Source organism: Mirounga angustirostris, unplaced genomic scaffold, assembly GCF_029215605.1.
Source record: "Mirounga angustirostris isolate CCGP_5_RB_7025 unplaced genomic scaffold, mMirAng1.0.hap1 SCAF_7, whole genome shotgun sequence".
In the NCBI taxonomy this organism is placed as follows: Eukaryota; Metazoa; Chordata; class Mammalia; order Carnivora; family Phocidae; genus Mirounga; species Mirounga angustirostris.
This window is the reverse complement of record NW_026991715.1, coordinates 8,621,443-8,646,612: the sequence shown is the minus strand read 5'-3', so window position 1 is coordinate 8,646,612 and position 25,170 is coordinate 8,621,443. Positions and strand designations below refer to the sequence as shown.

Below are 25,170 nucleotides of genomic sequence, written 5' to 3'. Positions count from 1 at the left end.
GATGAAATTTTTATGTGGCTTAAAAAGCTTAGCTTATTAAAGTTTAATAAGGTGACAGCAGCCTACTGGTTGAAACCTTTGGCTATTTTAAACCAGAAGTATTGGCAAAGGAGAAACAGTGAATTTCAGGAGAGAGGCTCATTTTCTCCCACAGACGGTCATCAGGAAGCAGTGCTGGGTACAGAATATGCTACTAAAGAGGGTGATATATCGTAAATAACTTTCTAAGTACAACGTAATGTCCACAGTTGACACCATTTTACATGTGCAGAAAGGACCTCATGCTTTGGCTGTTTTCTTCTCTTCCTGAGAAACCGTCCGAATGCATCTAAATACAGCATTTGGGCACAGGTAGCTCGGAGGAGGGCCAATGGCAGACATGAGGGTCTCCTCCTGGTGAGTCCGTGATGGTTCCTTCACATGAGACGGTATGTGTTCAGTGTGTTTATATCGAAAGGGAGCCTCGGGTTAAACGTTTTCACATTTAATGGTTCATGTTGCACCTTTAATCCTAAAGCGATCAGGTTTGATTCCCAAAACAGAACAATGATTTTTTGTTTTACTGTTGAGGAATAAGAGGGCAGATATAAAGAAGTTCCACAAGCTAAACCTGAGTTGAGGATGTCTTTTTATGAAAACTCCCTGTGAAAATGCATACAGTTTCTAAGGTATTTAAAACTTAACGCTCCTTGCCAAAATATGTGTACATTATTCTTAGACTTTGTAAATATCTCGAGGTTACTGAAATGAAGCCGGCTTTTATTGCCTGTTTTCCTCTTGTAAGGTTGCTAAGTGGAGAGCACACTTGCCATGTGAGAGTGAGGAAGAATACCGAATGTCCTTCAGAGGAGGGCAAATACTAGCCTTATACATGGTTGGTCTTTGAAATACGGTGGGCTCGGTGTCTTCCTTCCAAAATGCGGGGACGAATATTGTGCATATTGTCAAGATTTTTCTCCTAGAGGGGGCACCTGGGTGGCTCAGTCGTTAAGCGTCTGCTTTCAGTTCAGGTCATGATCCCGGGGTCCTGGGATCGAGCCCCGCATCGGGCTTCCTGCTCAGCGGGGAGCCTGCTTCTCCCTCTGCCTCTGCCACTCCCCCTGCTCGTGCTCACTCCTCTCTCTCTCTCTGACAAATAAATAAATAAAATCTTTTTTTTTTTAAGATTTTTTTTTTAGAGATTTGTTATTTATTTATTTGACACACAGAGAGAGATAGAGAGCACAAGCAGGGGGAGCTGCAGGCAGAGGGAGAAGCGGGCTCCCCGCAGAGCAAGGATCTCAACTTGGGGCTCGATCCCAGGACCCTGGGATCATGACCTGAGTCGAAGTCAGTTAATGAGCCACCCAGGCACCCCCCAAAAAAGATTCTTTCCCCTAGGAAAAGATTATGTAGTTGAAAGAGGCAGACTTCTTTTGTCATTGTTGGATTGTACACTGAATTTTGCTTATTATGTCTATCAGGGGTTAATAATTCCAGAAAAACTGGAAAAAGAAAATAGATGTTTGAGCTGAGTATACATATTGCTTTATCATTTTTCTAATGTACCCCAAATAATGTTACCTTCTTTTTCATGTTCTGCTATTATGATCAGTTTACATAAATAAATACCACTGTATACAGGAAGCACATGGCTTCTAAAAGTTATATGTACATTAAGAGCTTAAGATTTTTTTTCTAGCATAAAATATGTTGTTGAGATCAGGGTGTTTCTGAGACATTCTTTCTACCTCCTCAAGGTTTAGCATAGAGCCTGGCACATCACACTGACTCAGTGAATGCTTCCGTGAATTAAAGAATGAGCTTACATTTTATGAGGAAGGCAGACAGGTGTAATCAAAATACTGATGAACACCACTGATGTGGTGTGAGTTACTCTTTCGGGGGCAGAGTGATGTTACTCTGGGTGAGTCGGTACTTCACAGCAGAGGTAGTGACATTTGAGCTGAATTTTTTTTTTTTTTTTAAGATTTTATTTATTTATTCATGAGAGACAGAGAGAGAGAGACAGAGGCAGAGGGAGAAGCAGGCTCCCCGCGGAGCAGGGAGCCTGATTCGGGACTCGATCCCAGGACCCTGGGATCATGACCTGAGCCGAAGGCAGACGCTTAACCGACTGAGCCACCCAGGCGTCCTGAGCTGAATTTTAAAGGATGAATAAGACTTCATCAAACAGGGACTAGGAGGAAAGTGGGAAAGGGATCATTTTCCACAGAGCTCTGGAGGGATAAAAGGAAGGACAGGAATCAGGAATCGTGGGGAGGAGACCAGAGCCTGCAAACCGCGCATCCACACGAGAAGAGGAAGGGCTTGAATCGCATACCGAAGCATGTAGACTTTATTCTCTAAGCAGGAAGGAGCCATGAAATGATGATTTTTAGCAGTGGAGTGATAGAAGATTTTTTTCTGATGGGAGAGGCTTAGGGGAAGGAGCTCTTAGGGAAATATTGAAGAGCCAAGGAAAGTGATATTAATAGAGCAAGGTCATGTAGAGGGCTGGGGGAGGGGTCAGGGCACATGGTACTTTGGAAAAGCATTGGGGGGACTTCTTTTAACAAAAGGGACAAAAAGTCGTGACGAGAGGGAATGGCAGGCTGCAGATGACAGGGTGGTCTCAGTCAGGGAAAATTACCTTCCCAGCACCTGGATTCCCCAGAGTTTGGAAGAGAACCCTGCTCCGTGTCTGTCAGAGCGCTTGGAAGGCCAAAAAGGGAAGCCGGAGCTGAGTCCCATTACAGTGACCTGCCTCAGTATGCTGTGAACCAGCTGGCTTTGAACAAGTTACTCCTGCCCAATGAAGCCAGAGGACTTGTTTTTGGTTCTGTCGGCCCCCTGCACCCACGTCTAGAATGGCGTTCATGTTGGCACTGTCATTGCCTTAAAGTGAAATGAGGTCACGTGACCCCTTCATATTGTATAATAACGGGAAGTCCCCGCAGCATTTAGAGTGGAAACGGGAGGCTCCGGTCCCAGCACTTGTACTCACTACACACATCACCTCAGCTGCGTCTGATTTGGGTTTTCTCCTTTGCAGAGTGATGCGTCCCTGTGGTTTTGCTCCGTTCTAAGGCTGTGTGTGTCCCGAGGTGCAGACTTGAGTCCTTTTACTGCCTAGTGAATAGAGCACAGTCAGAAGCACAGAGACTGTGAGTGAGTGGGCGGAGTGTTACAGGAAAGGCTTGGAAACCAGGGCTGGGAGAATATACGTAGTTCAGTGAGTCTCAGACTTTAGTATGCAAAGGAATCGTGTGGGGGCACCTTTTTTTTTTTTTTTTTTTTTTTGGTGGGGAAGGCACTTTAAAACTGCAAATTCCCAAGACACCTCCCCTCTCCAGGCTGATTCGGGAAGTCTAGAGAGGACCTGCCTTACCAGTTTTGGATTTGGGCAACTTAATCTTTCTGTGCCTCAATTTCCTCTTCTGTAAAATGGAAATACTGTAGTTCCTGTCTCATAAAATGATTATGAGGATTGCACGAGTCAGTACCTGTGAAAGGCATAGAACAGTACCTAACACATGGTGTGTACTGAATAAATCTTAGTTACTATAAATATCATTATTTCATATTATTACTAAGCCCCACAGGCCACACCTTGAAAACCAGTGACTTAACAGCATGGTGGTCAGATACAGATAAGGGACTTTGATGAAAAATGATCTTTGCAAAGGGAATTTGTGCTTCATCTTAGATTTTGCAAGTCAGCAGAACACAAATAGTATCAAAAGCAAGAGGAAAAAAGCATTGGCTTTTAGACAGATTCAAGTAAAAGACCAAAACCGTGGCTGGCCTAGGTATACGTGTCAGAGTGATTGGGAACATTGGGGCAGGGTCGAGAAGAAGAAGTAACACAGAAGCCAAGTCCAGTGAAAAATACTACAATGAAGGTATGTGCCTGGGTGGCTCAGTTGTTAAGCGTCTGCCTTCGGCTCAGGTCATGATCCCAGGGTCCTGGGATCGAGTCCCCCATCGGGGAGCCTGCCCCCCCGCCTCTCTCTCTCTCTCTCTCTCTCTGTCTCTTATGAATAAATAAATAAAATCTTTTAAAAAAAAAGATATGTGACATTCGTATCAAATACAGAGAAAAGATGGGTTTTTTCCCTTTTGTCCCAGGAGATGTGGGAAGTTCAGAAGTAGAAGGAGGGGTAGATCCAAATATTTGCAGGCACTCTAATGAGATGCCCTGCGTGTGTTGATTCTAGCTTGCCGACGGCTGAGCCTTTTCTCCCACCAGCACCTGCTTTTCTCTTTCTGAAACTCCCTGATGTGGTGCCACCCCCACAGAGCCAGGCGCCCAGCTAGAGAGCTGACACCCTTGACTCCCCACTGTTGTCATGCCCCCACATCCGTCATTCATTAGGTTCTGCTGGTTTTACCTCCTGAATCTTCCTGGGTTCTGTCCTTGCCCTTTTCCCTGCCCCCACTTGCCTGATCCGGGCCCTGCTTCTCTCTCTGAAGCCCTCGACCCCACCGGGTCTCACTCCCCTACGCTTCCTTGTGTCCACATAGCATTTTCACAGGAGGCCAGGCCTCAGTTCTCCAAAACTCCGACCTCATCAGGGAACTCCTGTTTACAGTTCTTCAGCAGAATCCCTAGCTGAGCAAGATGGGAGCAGTAGGGTTTGTTTGTTTTTTTTTAATTTCCCTAAATGCCTTTAAAACAATAAACTCAGAGAGCAGGTAGGATAACAAAAGGACAAGTCCTCAGACAGCATCTCTGATGATACCAAGCTGCAGGCTGCCCCCCGACAACTTAAGAAAAAGCCGTGGTCGGGCTGGGCCGTCAGCAGCGGCACTGTCAGCCCAAGGAATGTAGCCGAGGGAAGGAAAGGGGTGGTTCTGGTGGTCCTAAGAGTCAGGAGTCAGAAAGGGAGGGCAGAAGCCTCTGCAGAGAGATCTGAGAACAGCGGATGAAAGCACAGGCTGATTGGGAATCCTGTTCAGGAGCATCGGGGAGCACAGGCGGGGAGCACAGGCAGGGCACCTTGGCCCGGAGGCATTCAGCACACCCCAGCACACACACAGCCTGGAGGCCCGCATCTTACTTAACAGATAAATGTGAAGATATTTCCCCTCCAGTGAGGCCGAAGCAGAGCTGCCCTGTTTCATGTCGTGCTGCAGGTACTGACCCAGGCAATTCGATAAGAGCAAGCGGTAAGATGCATGCGGCTTGGAGAAGTATCTCTATTTTCAGTTGATAGGAACATCGATCTGAAAATCCCAAAAGGGTCAATGGAACCATACTAAAACAGGGAAACGACTTAATAAAGAAACAGGTTATAAAATTAACATATAGAGGGGCGCCTGGGTGGCTCACGCGGTGAAGCATCGCCTCGCCATCGAAACTCTTGGTTTTGGCTCAGGTTGTGATCTTGGGGTCGTGGGATTGATCCCTGCCTGGGCTCCATGCTCAGCCTGGGGTCTGTTTGTCCCTCTCCCTCTGCTCCTCTCCCCGCTCATGTGTGCACACACTCTCTCTCTCTCTCTAAAATACATTTTTTTAAGGATTTTATTTATTTGAGAGACCGAGCACCAGTGGGAGAAGGGGCAGAAGGAGAGGGAGAAGCAGACTCCCCACTGAGCAGGGAGCCCAACATGGGGCTCAATCCCAGGATCTTCAGATCATGACCTGAGCCGAAGGCAGACGCTTGACTGACTGAGCCACCCAGGTGCCCCTAAAATAAATTTTTGTTAATCAAAGTATAGGGAAAAAATCGAAAGATATAATGGGATGGAAGGCAACATTTACAACTGGATGGGTGGGTAGCTCAATCTTTATTTGAACTTCACAAATACTGTGTAAAACCTATATGAAGAAAACTACAAAACACTCCTGACATACCTTGTTCCTGTTGAATATAAATATTCAATGCAGTGAAGATGTCAGTTCTCCCAAAGTTCACTCATAAATTTAACTCAATCCAAATTAACTTACCAAATAAAATAAAATTGCCTTTACATATTTTTCTGGGGTTAAATAAGGTAATTACAAAAATCAAATGGAAGAATAAGTAATTAAGAATAATCAGAAAAGAACTTAAAAAGAAGAGCAGTGATGGGTGGCTAGCCACATCAAGTTTTATAGTACATAATAAAGCCTCTTATTTAAAAGAAGGTTAAAAGTCAGCTCATGAATAAACAGACCAATAGAACAAAATGCAAAATCAAAAAATAAACACAATTGCCTGTAGAAATATAAGTACAGTATATAATAAAAAATATCTCAAATCAGTGAAGAAAGATGAACTTTTTAATAAATGGTTGTGGAACAACTGGAAAAAGACAAAATTAGATCTATGATATTGCACAACAGGATAAATTTCAGATGAATCAGAGATCTATTTATAAACAGTAAAACTACGAGTATTAGAAGAAAACATGGACTAAATTTTCCTTTATGACAGAGAACTTGGAAAACTTTGAATTATGGCTCAAAATACAGTAGAATAAAAAATGACTGATAAATTTGACTTCATGTTTTAATTTTTTAAAGGAAAACCAAAGATGAATGAATGACAAACCAGAAAAAGATATTTACAATATTTACGATGTTTACTTATATTACACACAAAGGGCTAGTATCCATGAATATAAAGAAGACTAAAAACCTGATAGGAAAAAAATGGGCAAAAAAAAATAAAATAAGAATAGATAGTTCACTTAGAAAAATGCAAATGGTACTTAAAATATTACAAGATGTGCAACCATACTGATAAGTTAAATGTGACTTAAAAACTATACTGAGATACTGTTTCTTATTGATCAAAAAGAAAAACTCTAAAATTTGACAGCGTTCCTGCTTGACCAAGTGGTGGGAAAACAAGCATTCTCATACACTGATGATAAGAATGCAGAATGGTACCGTTTGGTGGTGCGGGGGCGGGGGGGGGTGGCGGTGACTGGAATCTGTACTATCTCACGAAAGTGCATCTGTGTTTATTCATTGTCTTAGTAACCTTGCTTGTAGCAACGTAGCCTCACAAAAGTGAAAAAAGACATATATACAGGACAGTTCATCTTGATATTCTCTATAATGTCAAAAGACTTGAACCACCCAAATGTCCATCAGTAGGAGTCTGCTCGAACAAACTAGTACTCTCCACCATGAAAGATTCTGAATGCACTGGAGTAGCTGTAGAACAGAAGAACAATCTAAAGATCTCTGTCTGCTGCCTGTAGGGTTTTTTTTAAGATTTTATTCATTGATTTGAGAGGGAGAGCGAGGGAGCACATGAGCTGGAGGGAGAGGGAGCAGGAGAGAGAATCTGAAGCAGACTGCACTGAGCCAACATGGGGTTCAATCTCATGACGGTGAGATCATGACCTGAGCTGAAACCAAGAGTCAGCTGCTTAACCAACTGAGCCCCTCAGGCGCCCCAGTACAGAACAGTTCTGTGTGTACTAGTTTATGGTAAGAAAAAAGGGAGCTGTGAAAATACACCCATAAGTGGAGGAACGTAACACATACACACGCACTACATGTGTGAGCTTTTACTTCCAGAAGGTAGCAGTGTAAGGATAAAGCAGAATTCTCTTACTTCAGGAGAAAGAGAACAGGATGGAGGAACCTAGGGATGGAAGTGAGATTTCATTCCTGGTTTTATAGCTTTGATTCTGAAGCCATGTGACTGTTTTAGATAGTTTAAAGAAAAAAAGAAGAAATCATCAAAATTGAAAATAAGTAGAAACAAATGAACCTAAATATATTTCAAGATGGTGGCATACACACGTGGAGGAAGGAGTTACTTTAGGGCATTTTTTTTGGACAGTACATATCTACCAGGATGTAGTCTAAGGATATTAAAAAAAAAAGTCATCTGCATTTAATAATCTTATCATTAGTGGTATTGTTATTTAAAACTGTTGTGTGGGGGCGCCTGAGTGGCTCAGTCCTTAAGCATCTGCCTTGGGCTCAGGTCATGGTCCCGGAGTCCTGGGATCGAGCCCCGCATCGGGCTCCCTGCTCGGCGGGAGGCCTGCTTCTCCCTCTCCCACTCCCCCTGCTTGTGTTCTCTCTATCAAATAAATAAAATCTTTAAAAATAAATAAATAGGGGCACCTGGGTGGCTCAGTTGGTTAAGCAGCTGCCTTCGGCTCAGGTCATGATCCTGGAGTCCTGGGATCGAGTCCCGCATCAGGCTCCCTGCTCAGCTTCTCCCTCTGACCCTCCCCCCTCTCATGCTCTCTCTCTCTTTCTCCCTCTCAAATAAATAAATAAAATCTTTTTAAAAAAATAAAATAAATAAAAATAAATAAAACTGTTGTATGTGTATTGCAGGATAAAGCAAATAAGTAATTGTGTTAATGATAGTAGAAACCAAGATTTTCACGGTAAGAAAAAATATTAAAATTAAAGACATTAAGTGATAACACTATGATTTTTTTTAATCTTTTTTTTTTTTTTTAAGATTTTATTTATTTATTTGAGACAGAGAGAATGAGAGACAGAGAGCATGAGAGGGAGGAGGGTCAGAGGGAGAAGCAGACTCCCTGCCAAGCAGGGAGCCCGATGCGGGACTCAATCCCGGGACTCCAGGATCATGACCTGAGCCGAAGGCAGTCGCTTAACCAACTGAGCCACCCAGGCGCCCCAACACTATAATTTTTGAATTGGAAATAATGTGAACGCCTGGTTTCTTTTCCTTTTTCTAAAATAAGACAGAGCCCCTCTGTCCGTGGTAATGACAACCCAGTAACAAAGAATACCCCTTGTTCATGGAAAAGTTCCAGCTACTAAACGCAAAAGGAATGGCAAAATTACAATTTTACATCCTTAATAATGAATCTCTGTCCCATTCCATTCCACCCCCAGGCTACTTGAGGGTTATCTTTAAATGCCATTTTCCACTCAAAGGAACCAGGGATTATTCCAGGTTTAGGGCAGCAAACGTAGAAGGTGAATGTTACGCCAGAAAACAAGTAAGCGATTGAAGACTGCTGAGGTGATGTCAAAAGGACCCAGGTTCCTTCTTAACGGAAGTCTCCATATTCGAAAGTGAGACAGGAGCACCAAGGAAACCGGACGCTGTTAAAGAGGCAACTTGCTCTTCAGAAAACCAAGTTTAAAAATTGATTCATCTTGCGGCTCCTGGGGGGTGCTCCGTCGGTTAAGGATCTGACTCTGATTTCAGCTCAGGTTTGATCTCAGGGTCGTGAGTTCAAGCCCCACATTGGGCTCCACAATGGGTGTGGAACCTACTTAAAAAAAAAAAAAGACGACCTTAATGATTCATCTTGTGTTTTCTTTACACATTGTATTATTGCATAGTAACCAACCAGTTGGTGAAGGGAAGTTCTTATAAAAGAATTCCAGCTAATCGATGAATTACAGAATTAGAAAATCACTATTTTGTAACTGTTCATGAAATGACAGTCTTAGGCAGTGGTCACCAGTGGATGCTAAAATCAGCTGAAAGACATAGGGAGCTTTATAATGGATGGATGGAGCTGACAAAGCCTGAATCGACTGATCATGCTTGATGTCCATGAGAGCAGGAAAGGTGAACACTGCGTCCTCACGTTGGGGTGTGTTAGGAAGCACACAGCACCATCTAGGATGTACTCTCACCAAAGCAGGTGGACCTAAATCTAACTGCTATTTCATAAGAAATGAACCAAGTAAAATGACACCAGGAGGAAACAAGCAGCCAAATTTAGAATGTGGGACATTCTATTAGACAGATAACCCAGTTTTGTCATTTTATGGCATTTTTAAAAAGTATGGTGGAGACTTCTGTTTTGGGCCAAAATAACATCAGATAATGAACTTGGTTTACTCTCCTGCCTGAAACAGTTAAGGAGAGACAACAGCAAAAATTCATGAAATCATGTTGTCAAGAAACAAGACAACAAGGGGCAGGGATCCCTGAGAAATGGCAAACAGAAGAGATGAGCTTAAAGTTTTAACCCCCCGCCCCGCCAGGTTCCTGCCCTGCTCAGTCCAAGTCTTGTTTTCCTCAGGGAGGGAGGGCTCTTTCCTTTTGGGGGTTGTGGTGGGTGTTTCAGTTCCTCAGGGCAATGCGCCCTGGATTATCTAATCTTCCCTCCCTCGTTATGTTTGGTTTGCTTATCTGTAGAGTGGAGCTGAGAAATGTCCCCAGGTAACTGGCTGTATCTCAGAGTCACCTGCCGGGGCTTCTGTTCACTGAGCAGTCTCTCTTGGGGGTGTGGGGAGGTGTTTTATGGTGGTTTCTGGGTTCCCTGGCTCTTGGGACTGTTAGAACCCCTTTGCTCTTCCCTTTACTGCCTCTGCATAGCTGCTGAGTCTACGTCCGTTTAGAGTAACGCTACAGTTGGTGGTCTGACCCTACCTCCTCGTCGTCGTCTGGGGTTTGTGGGACACCCTTCCCACCTGCCTTTGTTAAAGTTGGTCTGGGCCTTTTCCTGAGGAAAGTCGGTAAGATTTAAAAATTACCCTGCTCCCACTGCCTTGTCCCAGTTAAAGGCCCCTCCACTCAGGTTTTTCTTCCTGTCTTTCCACTGAGCGACTCGGGTCAAGGCCGCCATGACCTATGTTTGCCATCTCCAGTAGCCGGGTCTCAGTGTTTGTAATGCTTGACCTCAGACATCATACATCCCAACCTGCACTCTTCCAGCCTGCTCTCCCTGCATCTTCCCCGCAGCGTGAAATGGTGATTTGACTCTCTGAGCTGCACAGCCAAGACAATGTTGAATCAGAAGAACTAAGTTGGAAGTCTCACATTCCCTGATATAGTAACTTACTAAAAAGCTGCAGTAATCCAAACAGTGTGGTGTGGGCATAAAGACGACAGACCAGTGGAATAGAGTAGAGAACCCAGAAATAAAGCCTCGTATGTATGGTCAAATGATTTTTGACAAGGGTGCCAAAACTGTTCGGTGGGGAAAGGAGCTTTTTTTCCACAAATGGTTCTGGGGAAACTGGATATCCACATGACAGAAAATGATATTGGGCCCTTACACAAAAATTAACTCAAAATGGACCAGAGACGTCAACTCAAGAGCTAAAACTGTAACTCTTAGAACAAAAAACATAGGGAGAAAGCTTCATAACACTGGATTTGGCAGTGATTTCTTGGAAATGACACCAATAGCACAAGTAATAAAAAAAATAGGTAATTGGACTACATGAAAATGCAAAACTTCTGTGCATCAAAGGTCATAATCAAGAGAATGAAAAGGCAACCCACAGAATGGGAGAAAATATTTGCAAATCATGTCTCTGATAAAGGGTTAACCAGAATATATAAAGAACTACAACTTAACAGGTAAACAACCCATATTTAAAAAAAAAAAAAAAAAAAAAAACGGGCAAAGGATGTAAAGAGACATTTCTCCAAAGATCTATGAATGACCAATTAGCACAAGAAAAGATGCTCCACATCACTAATCATTAGGAAAATGAAAATCAAAACTATGGTGAGACCACCTCATACACATTAAGATGGTTACTATCAAAAAAAAAAAAAAAGTGCAAGAAACAGACTCTTAACTACAGAGAACACACTGCTGGTCACCAGAGGGGAGGTGGGTGGGGGAATGGGGGAAACAGGTGATGGGGAGGAAGGTGTGCACTTGTCTCAATGAGCACTGGGTGGTGTGTGGAAGTGTTGAATCACTACATTGTACACCTAAAACTAATATTACACTGTATGCTAACTAACTAGAATTTAAATAAAAACTAAAAAAATAAGTGTTGGCAAGAATAGAGAGAAATTTGAGGCCTTGTGCCCTGTTTGGTGGGAATGTAAAATTGTACAACTGCTACGGAAAGAAGTATGGAGGTTCCTAAAAAAATTAAAAGTAGAATTACCACATGACCCAGCATTCCACTTCTTGATATACCCAAGGAAATGAAAGAAGAGAGATATTTGCACACCATGTTGATAGCAGTTGTTTTTTGTTTTTTTTTTTAGATTTTATTTATTTATTTGACAGAGAATGAGAGAGAGCACATGAGAGGCAGGAGGGTCAGAGGGAGAAGCAGACTCCCCGCCGAGCAGGGAGCCCAATGTGGGACTCGATCCTGGGATTCCAGGATCATGACCTGAGCCAAAGGCAGTCGCTTAACCAACTGTGCCCCGTTGATTGCAGTTTTATTCGCAATAGCTGATACATGGAAGCAACCCAGGTGTCCACCGACAGATGAATGGATAAGCAGAATGTGACATGTGCATACAATAGAATATCATTAGCCTTGAAAAGGAAGACAACTGGAATACGCTACAACACTGATGGACCTTGAGGACATACGCTAAGTGAAATACACCAGTCACAGAAAGACAAATACCTTATGGCTCCACTGACATGAGGTTCTTAGCATAGTCAAAATCATAAAGACAGAAAGGACAGTTCTTGTTCTCAGGGGACTTCCTGGGTGACTCAGTCACTTGGTGGGTGTCACTTCTTAATCAGAAATTGGTAGATTGGTAAGAAGACCTGGCACCTAAACATTTATGCTCCTAATAAGAAAGCTCCAAAATAATGTGAAGTGAAAACTAAGGGGATGCTGCAGAGAGAAGTAGACAGCCCTACAGTTACAGTCCAAGATTTCAGTATCCCTTTCTCAACAATTGAAAGGAGTAAGTGGACAGAAAATCAGTGAGTATGTAAAAGATTTAAACATATCATCAGTTAACTTGAACTGATTGACATTTAAAGAACATTCCATCCAATCTTTTGACATGTACTCTGAGCCATAAAACAGGTCTCAATGGATTTAACAGGATTTGAGTCCTACAGAATATGTTCTCTGACCACTTGGAATTAAATCAGAAATCAGGGGCACCTGGGCGGATCAGTCGGTTGAGCGTCTGCCTTCGGTTTGGGTCATGCACCCAGGGTCCTGGGATCGAGCCCTTCGTCAGGCTCTCTGCTCAGTGGGGAGCCTGCTTCTCCCTCTCCCTCTCTGCCTGCCGCTCCCCCTGCTTGTGCGCTCTTTCTCTCTCTCTCACAAATAAAGTCTTAAAAAAATAAAAAATCAGAAATGGATAACAAAAATCTTGGGAAAACTCTTAAAAGTTTAGAAACTAACTTTTAAATAAGGCATGGGATAAAAGATAAAAGGGAAATGAATCATTTGAACCGAATGAAAATGAAAACACAGAATATCAAAATTTTTAAGATTCCACTAACGCAGTGCCTATAAGTTCTGAAATCAGTACATCAGCTTATACCTTAAGAAACTGGGGAAGAAGAGCAAATAAAATCCAAAGTAAACAGAAGAAAGGAAATAATAACATCAGAGCAGCAGTCGGTGAACCAGAAAAGAGAAAAATGGGGGCTCTAAGAAAAAATCAATAAAATTGATAAGCCTCTGGCCAAACTGATCAGGAGGAAAAGAGAGAAGGCACAAATTAGCAAAATCAAAAATGACAGCAATGACTTCACTACAGATTATAAGGGTAGTGAGTATTATGAACAATTCTATGGCAACTAATACGAAATGGACAGATTCCATGAAAGACCCCTAATGAACGAAGCGCATTCAAGAAGAAAAGATAAACAGCCCTGTATCTATCAGGAAAACTGCATTTGTAGTCTAAAACCTTTCAAAAAAAAGAAACCTCAAGGCGGATGGTTTCTCTTGGGTTCTATCAAACATTGAAGGAAGAAACATACAAACTCCAGAAAATTGAAAAGGCAGGAATACCTCCCATTTCATCCTGTAAAGCCAGCAACATCTGATACCAAAACTAGACAAAAACATTAGAAAACAGAAAAGTATAGACCAGAATCCCTCTTAAACAAAAATGTAAAAATTCTAAAGAAAATTTTAGCAAATCATACCCAACAATATATAAGAAGGATAATTCATCATGACCAGGTGGTGTTGATCCCAGGAATGCAAGGCTGTTCTAACACTATGAAATTAATCGATGTAATTTACCATATTAACATACCAAAAGAAAAGGAAAACTGTACATCTCAGTAGATGGAGGAAAAAACACTTGCCAAAATCCAACATCTCCTCCTGATTTTAAAACTTTTTGCAAACTAGGCATAAAAGGTAACTTCCTTAAACTGACGAGGGGCATCAGTGGAAAGCTAGAACCTGTACCGTCACAGTAAGTGATGGAAGATGAGAGGCTTTTCAAGATTAGAAACAGTAGAAGGATTTGTGCTCTGATGACTTTTTTTTTTTTTTTAAGATTTTATTTATTTATTCATTAGAGACAGAGAGAGAGAGGCAGAGGGAGAAGCAGGCTCCCCGCCCAGCAGGGAGCCCGATGCGGGACTCGATCCCAGGACCCTGGGATCATGACCTGAGCCGAAGGCAAACGTTTAACCATCTGAGCCACCCAGGCGCCCTCTGATGACTTTTATTTCCACATTGTACTACAAGTTCTAACCAGCACAACAAGGAATAAAGAAAATAAATCGGACACCTGGGTGGCTCAGTCGTTAAGCGTCTGCCTTCGGCTCAGGTCATGATCCCAGGGTGTTGGGATCGAGCCCCACATCGGGCTCCCTGCTCAGCTGGGAGTCTCCTTCTCCCTCTGCCTCTGCCGCTCCCCCTGCTTGTGCGCACTCTCTCTCTCTCTCAAATAAATAAAATCTTAAAAATATATATATCAGGGGCACCTGGGTGGCTCAGTTGGTTGAAGCGACTGCTTTCGGCTCGGGTCATGATCCTGGAGTCCCAGAATCGAGTTCTGCATCGGGCTCCCTGCTCGGCAGGTAGTCTGCTCCTCCCTCTGACCCTCATCCCTCTCATTCTCTCTCTCTGACATTCTGTCTCTCTCAAAAGTAAATAAAATTAAATATATATATATATATATATATATATATATATATATATCAAATTGTATACTTCCAATATATGCAGTTTAAGTCAATTCTATTTCCACAGGCTAAAGATACATATATGATAGAGGGGACTCTCACAGATTAAGAAAAACTTGATGGGAACAGCAACCAAATGCAATGTTTGGACTTTGTGTCCTGAGTCAAACAAGCCAACTGTATAAAAAGACATTCTGGGGGCCCCTGGGTGGCTCAGTCGGTTAAGCAGCCAACTCTTGATTTCGGCTCAGGGTCATGAGATCAGGTCGGGCTCCACACTCAGCAGGGGGGGTCTCTCTCCCTCTGCTCCTCCCCCACTCGCACATGTGCAAGCTTACGCACTCTCAAATCTTTTTTAAATAATAGACATTTTCGAGAGAACTGGGGAAATTATAGTATAGTCTGAGTATTTGATAGTGTTGATTAACTATTGTTAATTTTGTTAGATGAGACAGTGGCAGCAAACGAAAGCCCCTATCTGTAAGACATAGTGACGATTTTATGGGTGAAATGCTTTGTCATATGCTCTGAAATCCTCTAGCACAGTTAAAGAGGCGGGGACAAATGGAAAATATTAGTAAAATATTGATTATCGAAGGTGGATGATGGATAGATACATAGAGGTTCATGGACTTATTTTCTTTTGTATATTTTTAAATTCCCCCTAAAATTTTTATGTTTCTATGATTTTTTTTAATCCTCAGGATATAAAATCCAAGGTCTCCCCTTCTCTTAGCCCCCACCGTCCCCCCTCCAGCCCACCATCTGCCTCTTCCCACAGTTCAAGATTTGCTTGTGTGTAGAGTGACCACCTGTCCCAGCGTGCCTGTTTGCACCCACTGTCCCGTGTAATTACTGATAGGGCCCTCTGACTCTCAGAACGTTCTGTTTTGCACGATCAAATGTATGCTCGTCCTAGCAATATCGAATCATTTCCTTCATCGTCCTGTGCTTCACACGTATTTATCTTTAATAGATTTCCTTTGTCCAGAAGTCCCCCTCCTGCCCCCTGTGCTTTTCCTGATCGGATTCCTTCCCACTGGTGTTCCACATCTCAGCTCAGACATCCTCTCCCCAAGCCTTCCTGATGTTCCTCCTCTGCCCCGTCCCCCCCCAGCCCCCCGCCCGAGTTGGGTTGCCTGCCCTGTGCTGCCACACCACCCAGGCATGCTCTCCTGTACAACACTCAGTCACAGTGTGTTTACTGGGGGCGCCTGGGTGGCTCAGTCGTTAAGCATCTGCCTTCGGCTCAGGTCATGATCTCAGGGTCCTGGGATCGAGCCCTGCATCGGGCTCCCTGCTCAGCAGGAGTCAGCTTTTCCCCCTCACTCTCCCTCTGTGCTCTCTCTCTCTCAAATAAATAAATAAAATCTTTTTTAAAAATAAAATGCGTCTACTGGTCTGTTTCCCAATTCAGTTGGCTTTTCAAGATCTGGGGGCACTGTCTCTTCACCTGTGAGTCTTTGGTGTCTAGCAGTGTCTGCCAAAATGTGGGATCAAGTCTTTGAGATTCTGTGACTTAACCCTTTCACACAGCTCACCCCTGGAAAGATAAATGCACCTCCCTAAGCTCACGGAGCATTGTAGCGGCAGAGACGGAAGGACAGCTTGTGACCGCCTCTCTCCTGCCACACTTGGCACGGTGATGAGCAATCTTGGGGGCGCTGGAGGTCTCTTTTACTAAGACAGAGCTTATCCTTCTGATTGTCCCCAGAACTATTCGTGCAGTGGTTGTGGCTCTGACAGGTACAAGAAGTAGATTTCAATAATGCTGTAGTATTTCAAAGGTTTATTAAATACAGGAACGCAGCAGTGGTCATGACACCCAGTTGGGTTTTTTTTTTTTCACTATATATACTTTTTAATTATTCAACCAGAATAATTCAGTAATTCAATTCAGAAGGCTGAATCTATGGGAAAACTGCCAGTTTTTCTCATTTTTTAATCACTTTGTTAGAATCCTTTCCTGTGGTACAACGTGGAGAATGTTGTGGGATAACAGGGGCTTTATACATTTAATGATTTTAAAATAAAGGATGTCATCCAGAGGTCTTGCATTAATGTCTGTTTTTCTTTGTAATTGTCATAGCGTCGTCTTGGAGATGCCGCCAAGAAAGCCATCAGCAAACTGACCACCAGAACAGTAAAAAAGGGTGATAAGGTATAGTAGTGAAATAACTTTAACACTATAAAAATGATAAAGTAGTTTTGCTTTTGATTTGGTGGGAGAGAACACACCCTAATCATTTGTGTCTCATGTTAGGTGATTCTTTTTCTCCAAGTATATGCTCTAATGCTTCATTTTAAACTAGCCTCCCTTTGAACTCTTACCCTTAGCATGCCTCATTTGGAGGCCTTCCCTAGAGTCTCTGACTTCCCTGGACTTCCAGGGCTCCTGCCATTATTGGCTGCACTGGTCTGCTTACAGTCCCTTAGCTGTGGTGTCCCACTCCAGAGCTTTCTCCCTTGCAGCCAAGGATGCCTTCGGGCAGAACCCTAATGGGTCAGTTGGTGCACTCGGTGGCCAGGAATATGTGTTCTCTTCCCTGTGCTTCCTTTGTGTTTTAGTCCCTCGCCAGTTCGCCAGAGAGCAGGAGACTCACGTCTCGAGAGAGTGTCATTCACAAGGTGCTTTCTGTCCAGTGGGCCAGACAGTTGGAAGGAAGCTCCCAGTGTGTCCGGGTTGGGCCCTTGGCCTGTGGGGCCCAAGTGAGAAAGCCAGTGACTGAGGCTGTGGCTGAGACGGCTCATCAGAGCTCCCCGGTCGGGCATCACATTACGTGGAATCCGCTTCTGCTCCATAAGGACAAAACAGCAGCTTGATGTTAGACCCTACATTCCATATATTTAGTTACGTAGAGGGCAAAAGTTGCACCTCTAAAGGCATAAACCCAAAGCTGTTTTCTACCCCACATCCAGCTCTCACATTTTGACAAGCAGCTCTGGGAGGGTAATTTCAGACAATTCTCCATCCTCTGTAGTTTCACCACTTCCTTGACTTCACCCGTTTTTATTCCCACTGTCTTGACACAGCTCTGGAAGGTGGAGACATTTTCAGCGAACTTCAGTGAACACTAAGCAAAGAAACAAGTAAAAACATTTGGAAAAAATAAAAGCACAGGAAAGCTGTCCTATAGCCCCAGAGAAGTGGTCACCCTCTTGGCCTGGTGGCCTTCAGCTGCCACATTAATTGGAAATTCCCCAGAATTTTTACCCATCCTACGTTGTCCTTCAGGCTAACACCAAACAATCTTTCCTTATTCAAACCAACACCTCTTCCAAGTTTGTGCCTCCTGGACCTACCCAGAGTTGTCCCACTGAGTTTCAGTCCACGTGGCCATGACACAGCAGATAGTCTCCCCTTCCCTGGCTTAGGTTCCTGGTAATGCTCTATTTTATGACAACTCGGGGGAGTCCCTTCCCGGCACAGACGAGGAAGGAAGCCAGTTAACCTGGATGACCAAACACCTAGCTGACTCTTCCTGGCTCTTCATAAAGACCCAGTATTGAGTTGGGCCATGACTGTTCTCTACCCCAAACCTGTGACCAGCTCCCGTTACTGGGGCTTGGTCTTTTGGGGGCTCACCATCTTTTCTGCCTGTACTTAGATGAGTGATCAGAGGACGACCCACACTGTGGAGGGTTGCTGTGAAGCCCACTGAACCAGAACAGTGATGCCGCGGTGGTGGGAGGGGGAGGAGGGTGTCCACGGTGACCGTGGATTTGAATCTTGAAAAACAAGTAAGAATTCTGACTTCTAAGACCTTTCACAGATAGAATTAGTACTGTTACAGCATAGTTTAAAAACGAGGTAGAGTGGTTTCCATATCACTTGGGTCAATGCAGGTAAGCAAATGAAAACATATCAAAGCTCTTCATAACTGTTCACTTGGTAGTCGCTTGCTTACTGTACTTGCCACAGGAAGATGCCTAGCTGGATTGCCTCCTCCGTTTATGTATAGCTTCGGTTTGAGCACATGACTCTCGTGCCTGTGCTTGCCTTGCAGGAAACAGACCCCGACTTCGATCACTGCGCAGTCTGCATCGAGAGCTACAAGCAGAACGATGTGGTGCGGATCCTCCCCTGCAAGTATGTCAGGCTCCTTTGTCTAAAAGAGAATGATGCTCCTGTGGTGTGTGTGTCTCCTCTTCAGAGGGGGGATCCCACTTGCCTTCGGGAGCTGCCTCACCCACGGCTCTGGCGGCAGGCGGAGGCGCGGTGGGCCGTTACCCATGGTGGGAGTGGCGGCTGGCACGAGCCCGCCTCGGCACAAACTGACTGCAGAGCCTCCTCTGCTTGTGAGAAACACGGGGAAGACCTGGGGGTACATCGTAGCCTAAGACCATTGCGGGCAGGAATGTTCAATTCTGTGAGAGGGCACGTGAAGGACGCTGGGGTCGCACGATCCAGAAATGGCAGAGTCGAAGTAAAGGTCCACATCTACTGCTCCTTGTATCGGGCTCCGCTCATCTGTGTGTGGTGCTCTAGAAAGAGCAAATGTTCTTTAGAAACATGCTGATTGGAAAAATATGGAATCGCCTACTGAGAAGCCTAAAAATCAAAGACTTTTCCTCTTCTTTCTCCCCTCCCTTAAAACACATGCACATCACTCTGACCACCTAGTAACACAGAACACGTGAACAAATAAAATAACTGTCAGTGGTTGTCTCCCTGAGGCTACCAGTACCATTTTATTCCCAAAGTCACCTATTTTGAACCTAGAAAGACTTGTGAGGAGTTTTCTTTTTCTTTAATCATAGAACCTAAGAATAATTCCATATGCTGAAACAGAAAACCAGATTCTAGAAGTCAAGTCAATCTAGTTTACATTTAAAGGAAAATCTACAAAACTAACAGGAAGCTGTCCTGTAGAAAATTGCATAAGTACCAGATTTCCTTCAGCTGCCATCATTTATGGTTTAAAACATGAGGCTGAAGGAAATACACATCCAAACACAAACCAGGAAGATCAGTAGGTACATTATAAAGCATTATCCACCCCTAGCTGCTTTTTAAACATGTTTTCACCTGCACAGATCTCCTCTGACACCAGAATCACCAGGAAGAAGCCAAGTCTTTCCAAATTCTGTCTTCTATTTCAGGCCAGGGTCCCCCCTCCAGAGGAACCATCTGGACCCAAGAACAAAGGCCTCTGAAACCATTCGTGGTTGTTGGTGATGAGAGAGTGTCTTCCTCAGGGGAGCCTCGGCCAAAAATAGACTAATCTGGAAGCTTGCCCCCGTCCTCCCCGCCCCCTGAGCATTGGCTATTCCAGAGTTTCATTCTTAGTTCTCTTTTTTTCTTAACTTAGTCCAGTGCTCTCCAAACCGGACGGTGTGTCGGAATCAGTGGGTGGCGTTCAGAAACACATCCCGGAGCCCGGGCATGTGGCTTTTAATAGTCACCTGAGCAGCACTGCAACGGCATGCTCCTCCGTCGGAGTCCTCGCGTTTCTGGGGCTGCACCTGTGTCCGCGGTCTGCTTTTGGATATTAGAATTTTGGCAAACTTAAGGACATTTCTCTGTGCCCACGGTTAGGGCACGGCGCCCTCGGTTGGTTGTGTTCCGTTGCCGGGTCCCTGTCTGACTCTGTGTTAGAGTCCCCCTTCTGCTCTGGAGCAGGGTGCTGTCTGGTATGCATACACCTTAAGCCTCAGCAAGTTGTAGCTTTCGCTGAGGTGTCTCACACCCTGCTCAGCAAAACCGTTCACCTCACTGAAATGGTACCAACCGCCCGATTCTCAGGTATAGTAAAAATTAACTTTGCCCATTGAGCAACGTTCTGTGGGACCGGAATCGACAACTTTTCACCTAGAACAAGGTTTCTGAGCCTTGGTACTGTTGACGTTTGGGACCAGATAATCCTTTGTGGGGGCCAGGGGCGGGGCGGCTATCCTGGGCATCATAGGATCTTTAGCGGTGTCCCTGGCCGCACCCACTAGATGCCCATAGCAGCCCAGCCCCACACACAGTTGTGATGACCACTGACCTAGAGGATGGCCTCGCCCAGATCTCCATCTTCTCTTCAGATCTTCCACACACCTCTGGTTTCTGGGGGACCCCCTCTAGGATACCCCCTTTGTTCTGATGTGTTCTTTCCACCTCGGCCTCCACGTGCCAATCCCGTCCCATCCTCAGGGACCTTGCTCTGTTGACTCTGCTCCTGCCAGTTTTTGTTCCTTCTGTCTCTGACATTTCGTCATTCTCAAGCCCCTCCTATGCCAGTTTCATAAGCCATCGCCAAACACTGCCCTGTGGCTCCTCCCTTCACAGCCAGACTTGGGGAAGGAGATGTGCTCGCTGTCCCTTCTTCACCTGAGTGAGGGACCAAGGAAAGCCCAGGTGCCTTTGTTTCTGTCCGTCCTTAACTTTGAACAAGCCTATCTGGAGACTGAACTGAGACTTTCTGTCTATAGAGAGCAGCTCTCTATAGATTGCTGCCTTTTTGCTGCATGACCTTTCCTTTTCCTCTTCTGTCACATTAATTTACTATGGACAGATGGCACTTGGCATTGCTTGGGGCCTCCTCCTCGTGTCCTTTGATTACAGCTGATCATCCTTGGACATTAGCCAGCACGTCCTAGAAGCTATCACCTTATTTAGACCTCTTATTTAAAGCTCAGGCACAGCATTTTTTTTTTTTAGTAGTTAGAAATACTTTTCAGGGGGCGCCTGGGTGGCTCAGTCCATTAAGCGTCTGCCTTCAGCTCAGGTCATGATCTCAGGGTCCTGGGATCGAGCCCCGCGTCGGGCTCCCTGCTCAGCGGGGAGCCTGCTTCTCCCTCTCCCTCTGCTGCTCCCCCTGCTTGTGCTTTCTCTCTGTGTCAAATAAATGGATAAAATCTTTAAAAAAACAAAAAAAGTACTTTTCAGAAGTAGAGTGCCACTGTTCAGATCAACGTATGTCCAGGATGCCACTTTGGGAGCCTAAAAGGGGTCCATCCTGTGGCCGCTGCTGGAGGCGTCGCTGGGGTGCCCCCACCTTGAGGGAGGGCCTGTTCAAACAGCGTCTGCTGCCGGCCCAGCGACGGGGAAGAGTTCTCGTTTCTGACCTTTCGTAATTCTGGATCCTTTTATATTGGCCAGGTTCTTGCACGTCACCAAGAGGCTTCAGAGCTGTGAGAACAACTCCGCTTCAGTGTACCCTCCTGTCCCCACCCCCGGCCACCGCTCTGCTCTCTCTAGTTCGTGACGTGTGCGGGAAGGAGGAAAGGGGAGGGCGCCCGACTACCAGTTTCGTTCCACATTCTGTACCCTAGAGTATTTCTTGCAGGAATAAAGAACTTCTGTGTCAAAGTTCCGATCTGCTTGTCCTTTCCACGTTTCACTGGTCCTCAGCACATCATCTGCTTTCCATCCCAGTACACCACTCGGCCCCAAATTCATCAGGCCCTTTTCTGCTTTCATGTGTGCTTTGATGACTCGAGTCTTTTGTAACCGTGGGAAGGGCTTCTCTTCAAGGTCTGGCTGGCCACACGTGCCGCCCACTGAGGTGTCCGTGGGGGCCCGGGGTACACCTGCGAGCTAGTCAGAGGTCACTGGTGCTGGGACTGCCGGCACCGGAGGCCTGCGCGCACGTTCTGACCGTTTATTGGGATAGCGTGGGAAACGTTAACGTTACTTCGCCTGAGTGTGCGTTTAGTAGAACCTTACATTGGCATGCTGCTGAGTGTTTTCTGAGTGTTCCACGACAGCCCGCCACTGGCTGCTCCAAGCAGCCTCACAGGCACCAGTGATGCAAGAGGGTATGGGAATGGGTGAGGAGCACGGGAAGGCGCACAGGGTAGTTACCCACCAAGACCATAGCAGAGACCCCCAAGGAGGCTGGGGGGTCTGCATCAGAGGGCCCATAGGTGAACAAGGAAGCTGCCAGACTATTTGCAGACGAGAGGGGCATGCATGGGAGCCAGGCCGACAACCTCCCCATCTTCCCCCCAGGTGAGCTGCAGGAACCGGGCTGTTGGGGAATCTGTCAAAGGAGGGAGGGGGCAGGTAGTTGGCTGGGGTGGGGGTCAATAGTAGGAGAGCCATGGCGTCGACCCATAGTCAAAAGGAAAGGATTTTTTTTGTTTTAAGAAAAACTATTTTCGGGCGCCTGGGTGACTCAGTTGGTTGAGCGACTGCCTTCGGCTCAGGTCATGATCCTGGAGTCCTGGGATCGAGTCCCGCATCGGGCTCCCTGCTCAGCAGGGAGGCTGCTTCTCCCTCTGACCCTCCCCCCTCTCATGTGCTCGCTCTCTCTCATTCTCTCTGTCTCAAATAAATAAATAAAATCTTAAAAAAAAAAAAAAAGAAAAACTATTTTCTTCAGATTTTGAGCTAGCTAGGGAAGGGAGACATTCTTGGTTTGACCCTGGAGACTCAGTTAGTCTGTTGTCCATTACAGTACCGCAAGGGGGGGTGGAGGGACACTGTCTTTCACATTGACAAACCTCTAAGGGAGCAGTTTAGAAGCCCAACATAGGAAAACCCACCCTACGCTAACCAGACCCTCAGAGCTCTACGGGCCAGAGGTTGGCAGACGCACCCTTGTAAGGGGGGGTGGGGATCCTGTCACTTAGTCAACGTAAAGGAGTCCGCATCCCCAGAAAGATTAGAAGCCTTGTGCTAGTCTTGGCCAGACTATAGTGAGCACTGGCACAGTCGACTGCTGCTGGGGTGTAGACCCCGGCTCTGAAAGCGCCCGCCCAGTGGGGCCCTGTAGGCAGGAGCCCTTCCCCCGCCCCCCTTGGAGCACTCTCTCTCCTACGAGGATAGAGGAACAAGAAGTGGACGTGCCTTGTGCGTACTAAATGAATTTCGGGCTCACCTACGGTTTGGTGACTTTTGCCCCTTAAGTAAAAACCTGCAGGTTTAAATACAAGCCTTCCAGGATGAGGAGGTTCTACTTCACTGCACTGATAAATTCAGTCTTCGAGATCTTTATTCTTACCCGAAGAAATGAGTGCAGGGTCACCAAGTGGCAGTAGGTAGGCGCATATGCATTGTTGAGGTTGAAGCTGTAAGCCTGCATGTTTCTTCCAAATCCCAGTTAAATCAGCGAGATGTTTAGACCTCCTATTTTTTTGGATCAAAACTGCATTTTTAAACAGCTGTATATAACTATTTATAAGCCACATGTAAATTATAAATTCATAAAGTTGCAAAGGCATACCATGTTTAAATTTGATCTCTTTCTTAAAATTTCTTTTATCAATAACCGAGACTCCAAGCATAGTTCCTCTGAGGTGCCCAGACTGTGTGTCCTGGCACCCACCTCTCTCCCTCTCTGGCCAGGACGCTGAGGCTTCATTTTTAGCTTCCACCACAGCCCCCTCAAAGTCTCTCCCTTCCACAAGGCACAGTTCCCTTTCCTAAGAATGCAAGACTCTCCATGACTGACTTCTTTTCTGTCGCAAGGATTCCACTCTCCTGAATAAAAAAAAAAATCACCCATCCTCTCTCTCTCCCCTTCACATTTCCACTGAAAACTGTTGACTCAGTGTCACTTGATTCCTAGGTACCTTTCATCTCCAAAATACTCCCAACCACCCTGTAACTTTCACAAACATTTAACATAGATTACTTAGAAGTCTTTTTAAATAATGTTCTAAATGACATTGAAACCAAGTTCCGTGAAACCAATTCGTGGTTGTGCAGAAAACTCTTTTCATTCAACCCTTGCTTCGTATCTTCTTGAATTTCCCTTCTTCCTACTCTAGCTGTTGTAGAAAGCGTAACTGATTGATAAGGTGTAGTTTGTTTCCTGGGCATCTGCCTTAGGCTAAGGTCATGGTCCCAGAGTCTGAGTACTGCATTGGGCTCTCTGCTCAGTGGGGAGCCTGCTTCTCCCTCTCCCTCTGCCTGCCGCTCTGCCTACTTGTGTGCGCTGTCTCTCTCTCTTTGTTAAATAAATAAAATGTTTAATGAAAAAAAAGGTATAGTTTGTTTCATTCTTAATAAATATCCTAAGTTTCTTCAAGTGCTGAAATAAAAAGACCGAACTGCCAAGTACCACTTATCAGTTCTCATCATACAGATTGGGGTCAGGAGGTTTTCTGCCAGCTATATTTTAACATCCCCAATATTTGTCTCTTGGAACTTGCCAGTATGTCCAAAAAGGGGGAGAAACAGGCTAACTAAAAATTCCATTTCTTTGGATCTAATAGTTGTTCAGTATATGATCTGTGATACAATGCTCTGTTGTTTTTTTTTTATAGGCATGTTTTCCACAAGTCCTGCGTGGATCCCTGGCTTAGTGAACATTGTACCTGTCCAATGTGCAAACTTAATATTTTGAAGGCCCTGGGAATTGTGGTATGTTTCCTATATGGTCACTACTTTTTGCGTGTGAGCTAGCATCGCAGAGGTGGGTGTTAAGTCTCCCGCGAGAGCACGGGCTTTCTCTGCCACATGGCCTTTCTTCCATA

General features: G+C 45.0%; 1 protein-coding gene and 1 long non-coding RNA gene across 4 annotated transcripts in view; one reads left to right on the top strand and one right to left on the bottom strand.

The window, feature by feature from the left end:
• The window catches only part of RNF130 (ring finger protein 130), a 128,305-nt gene that overhangs the window by 65,249 nt on the left and 37,886 nt on the right, over positions 1–25,170 (top strand). For all 3 annotated transcript variants that reach the window (XM_064595770.1, XM_064595771.1, XM_045890611.3), the window contains exons 4-6: positions 16,850–16,921; positions 18,768–18,850; positions 24,961–25,057. In XM_064595770.1, coding sequence (XP_064451840.1) covers positions 16,850–16,921; positions 18,768–18,850; positions 24,961–25,057 — 252 coding nt within the window. The remainder of the gene's footprint in view (positions 1–16,849; positions 16,922–18,767; positions 18,851–24,960; positions 25,058–25,170) is intronic.
• LOC135365330 (uncharacterized) lies at positions 17,432–18,788 on the bottom strand. The gene is made up of 3 exons (XR_010412949.1): positions 18,669–18,788; positions 17,687–17,834; positions 17,432–17,553 (listed from the first exon to the last, which is right to left on the bottom strand). It is a non-coding gene; the product is annotated as an uncharacterized LOC135365330 (long non-coding RNA).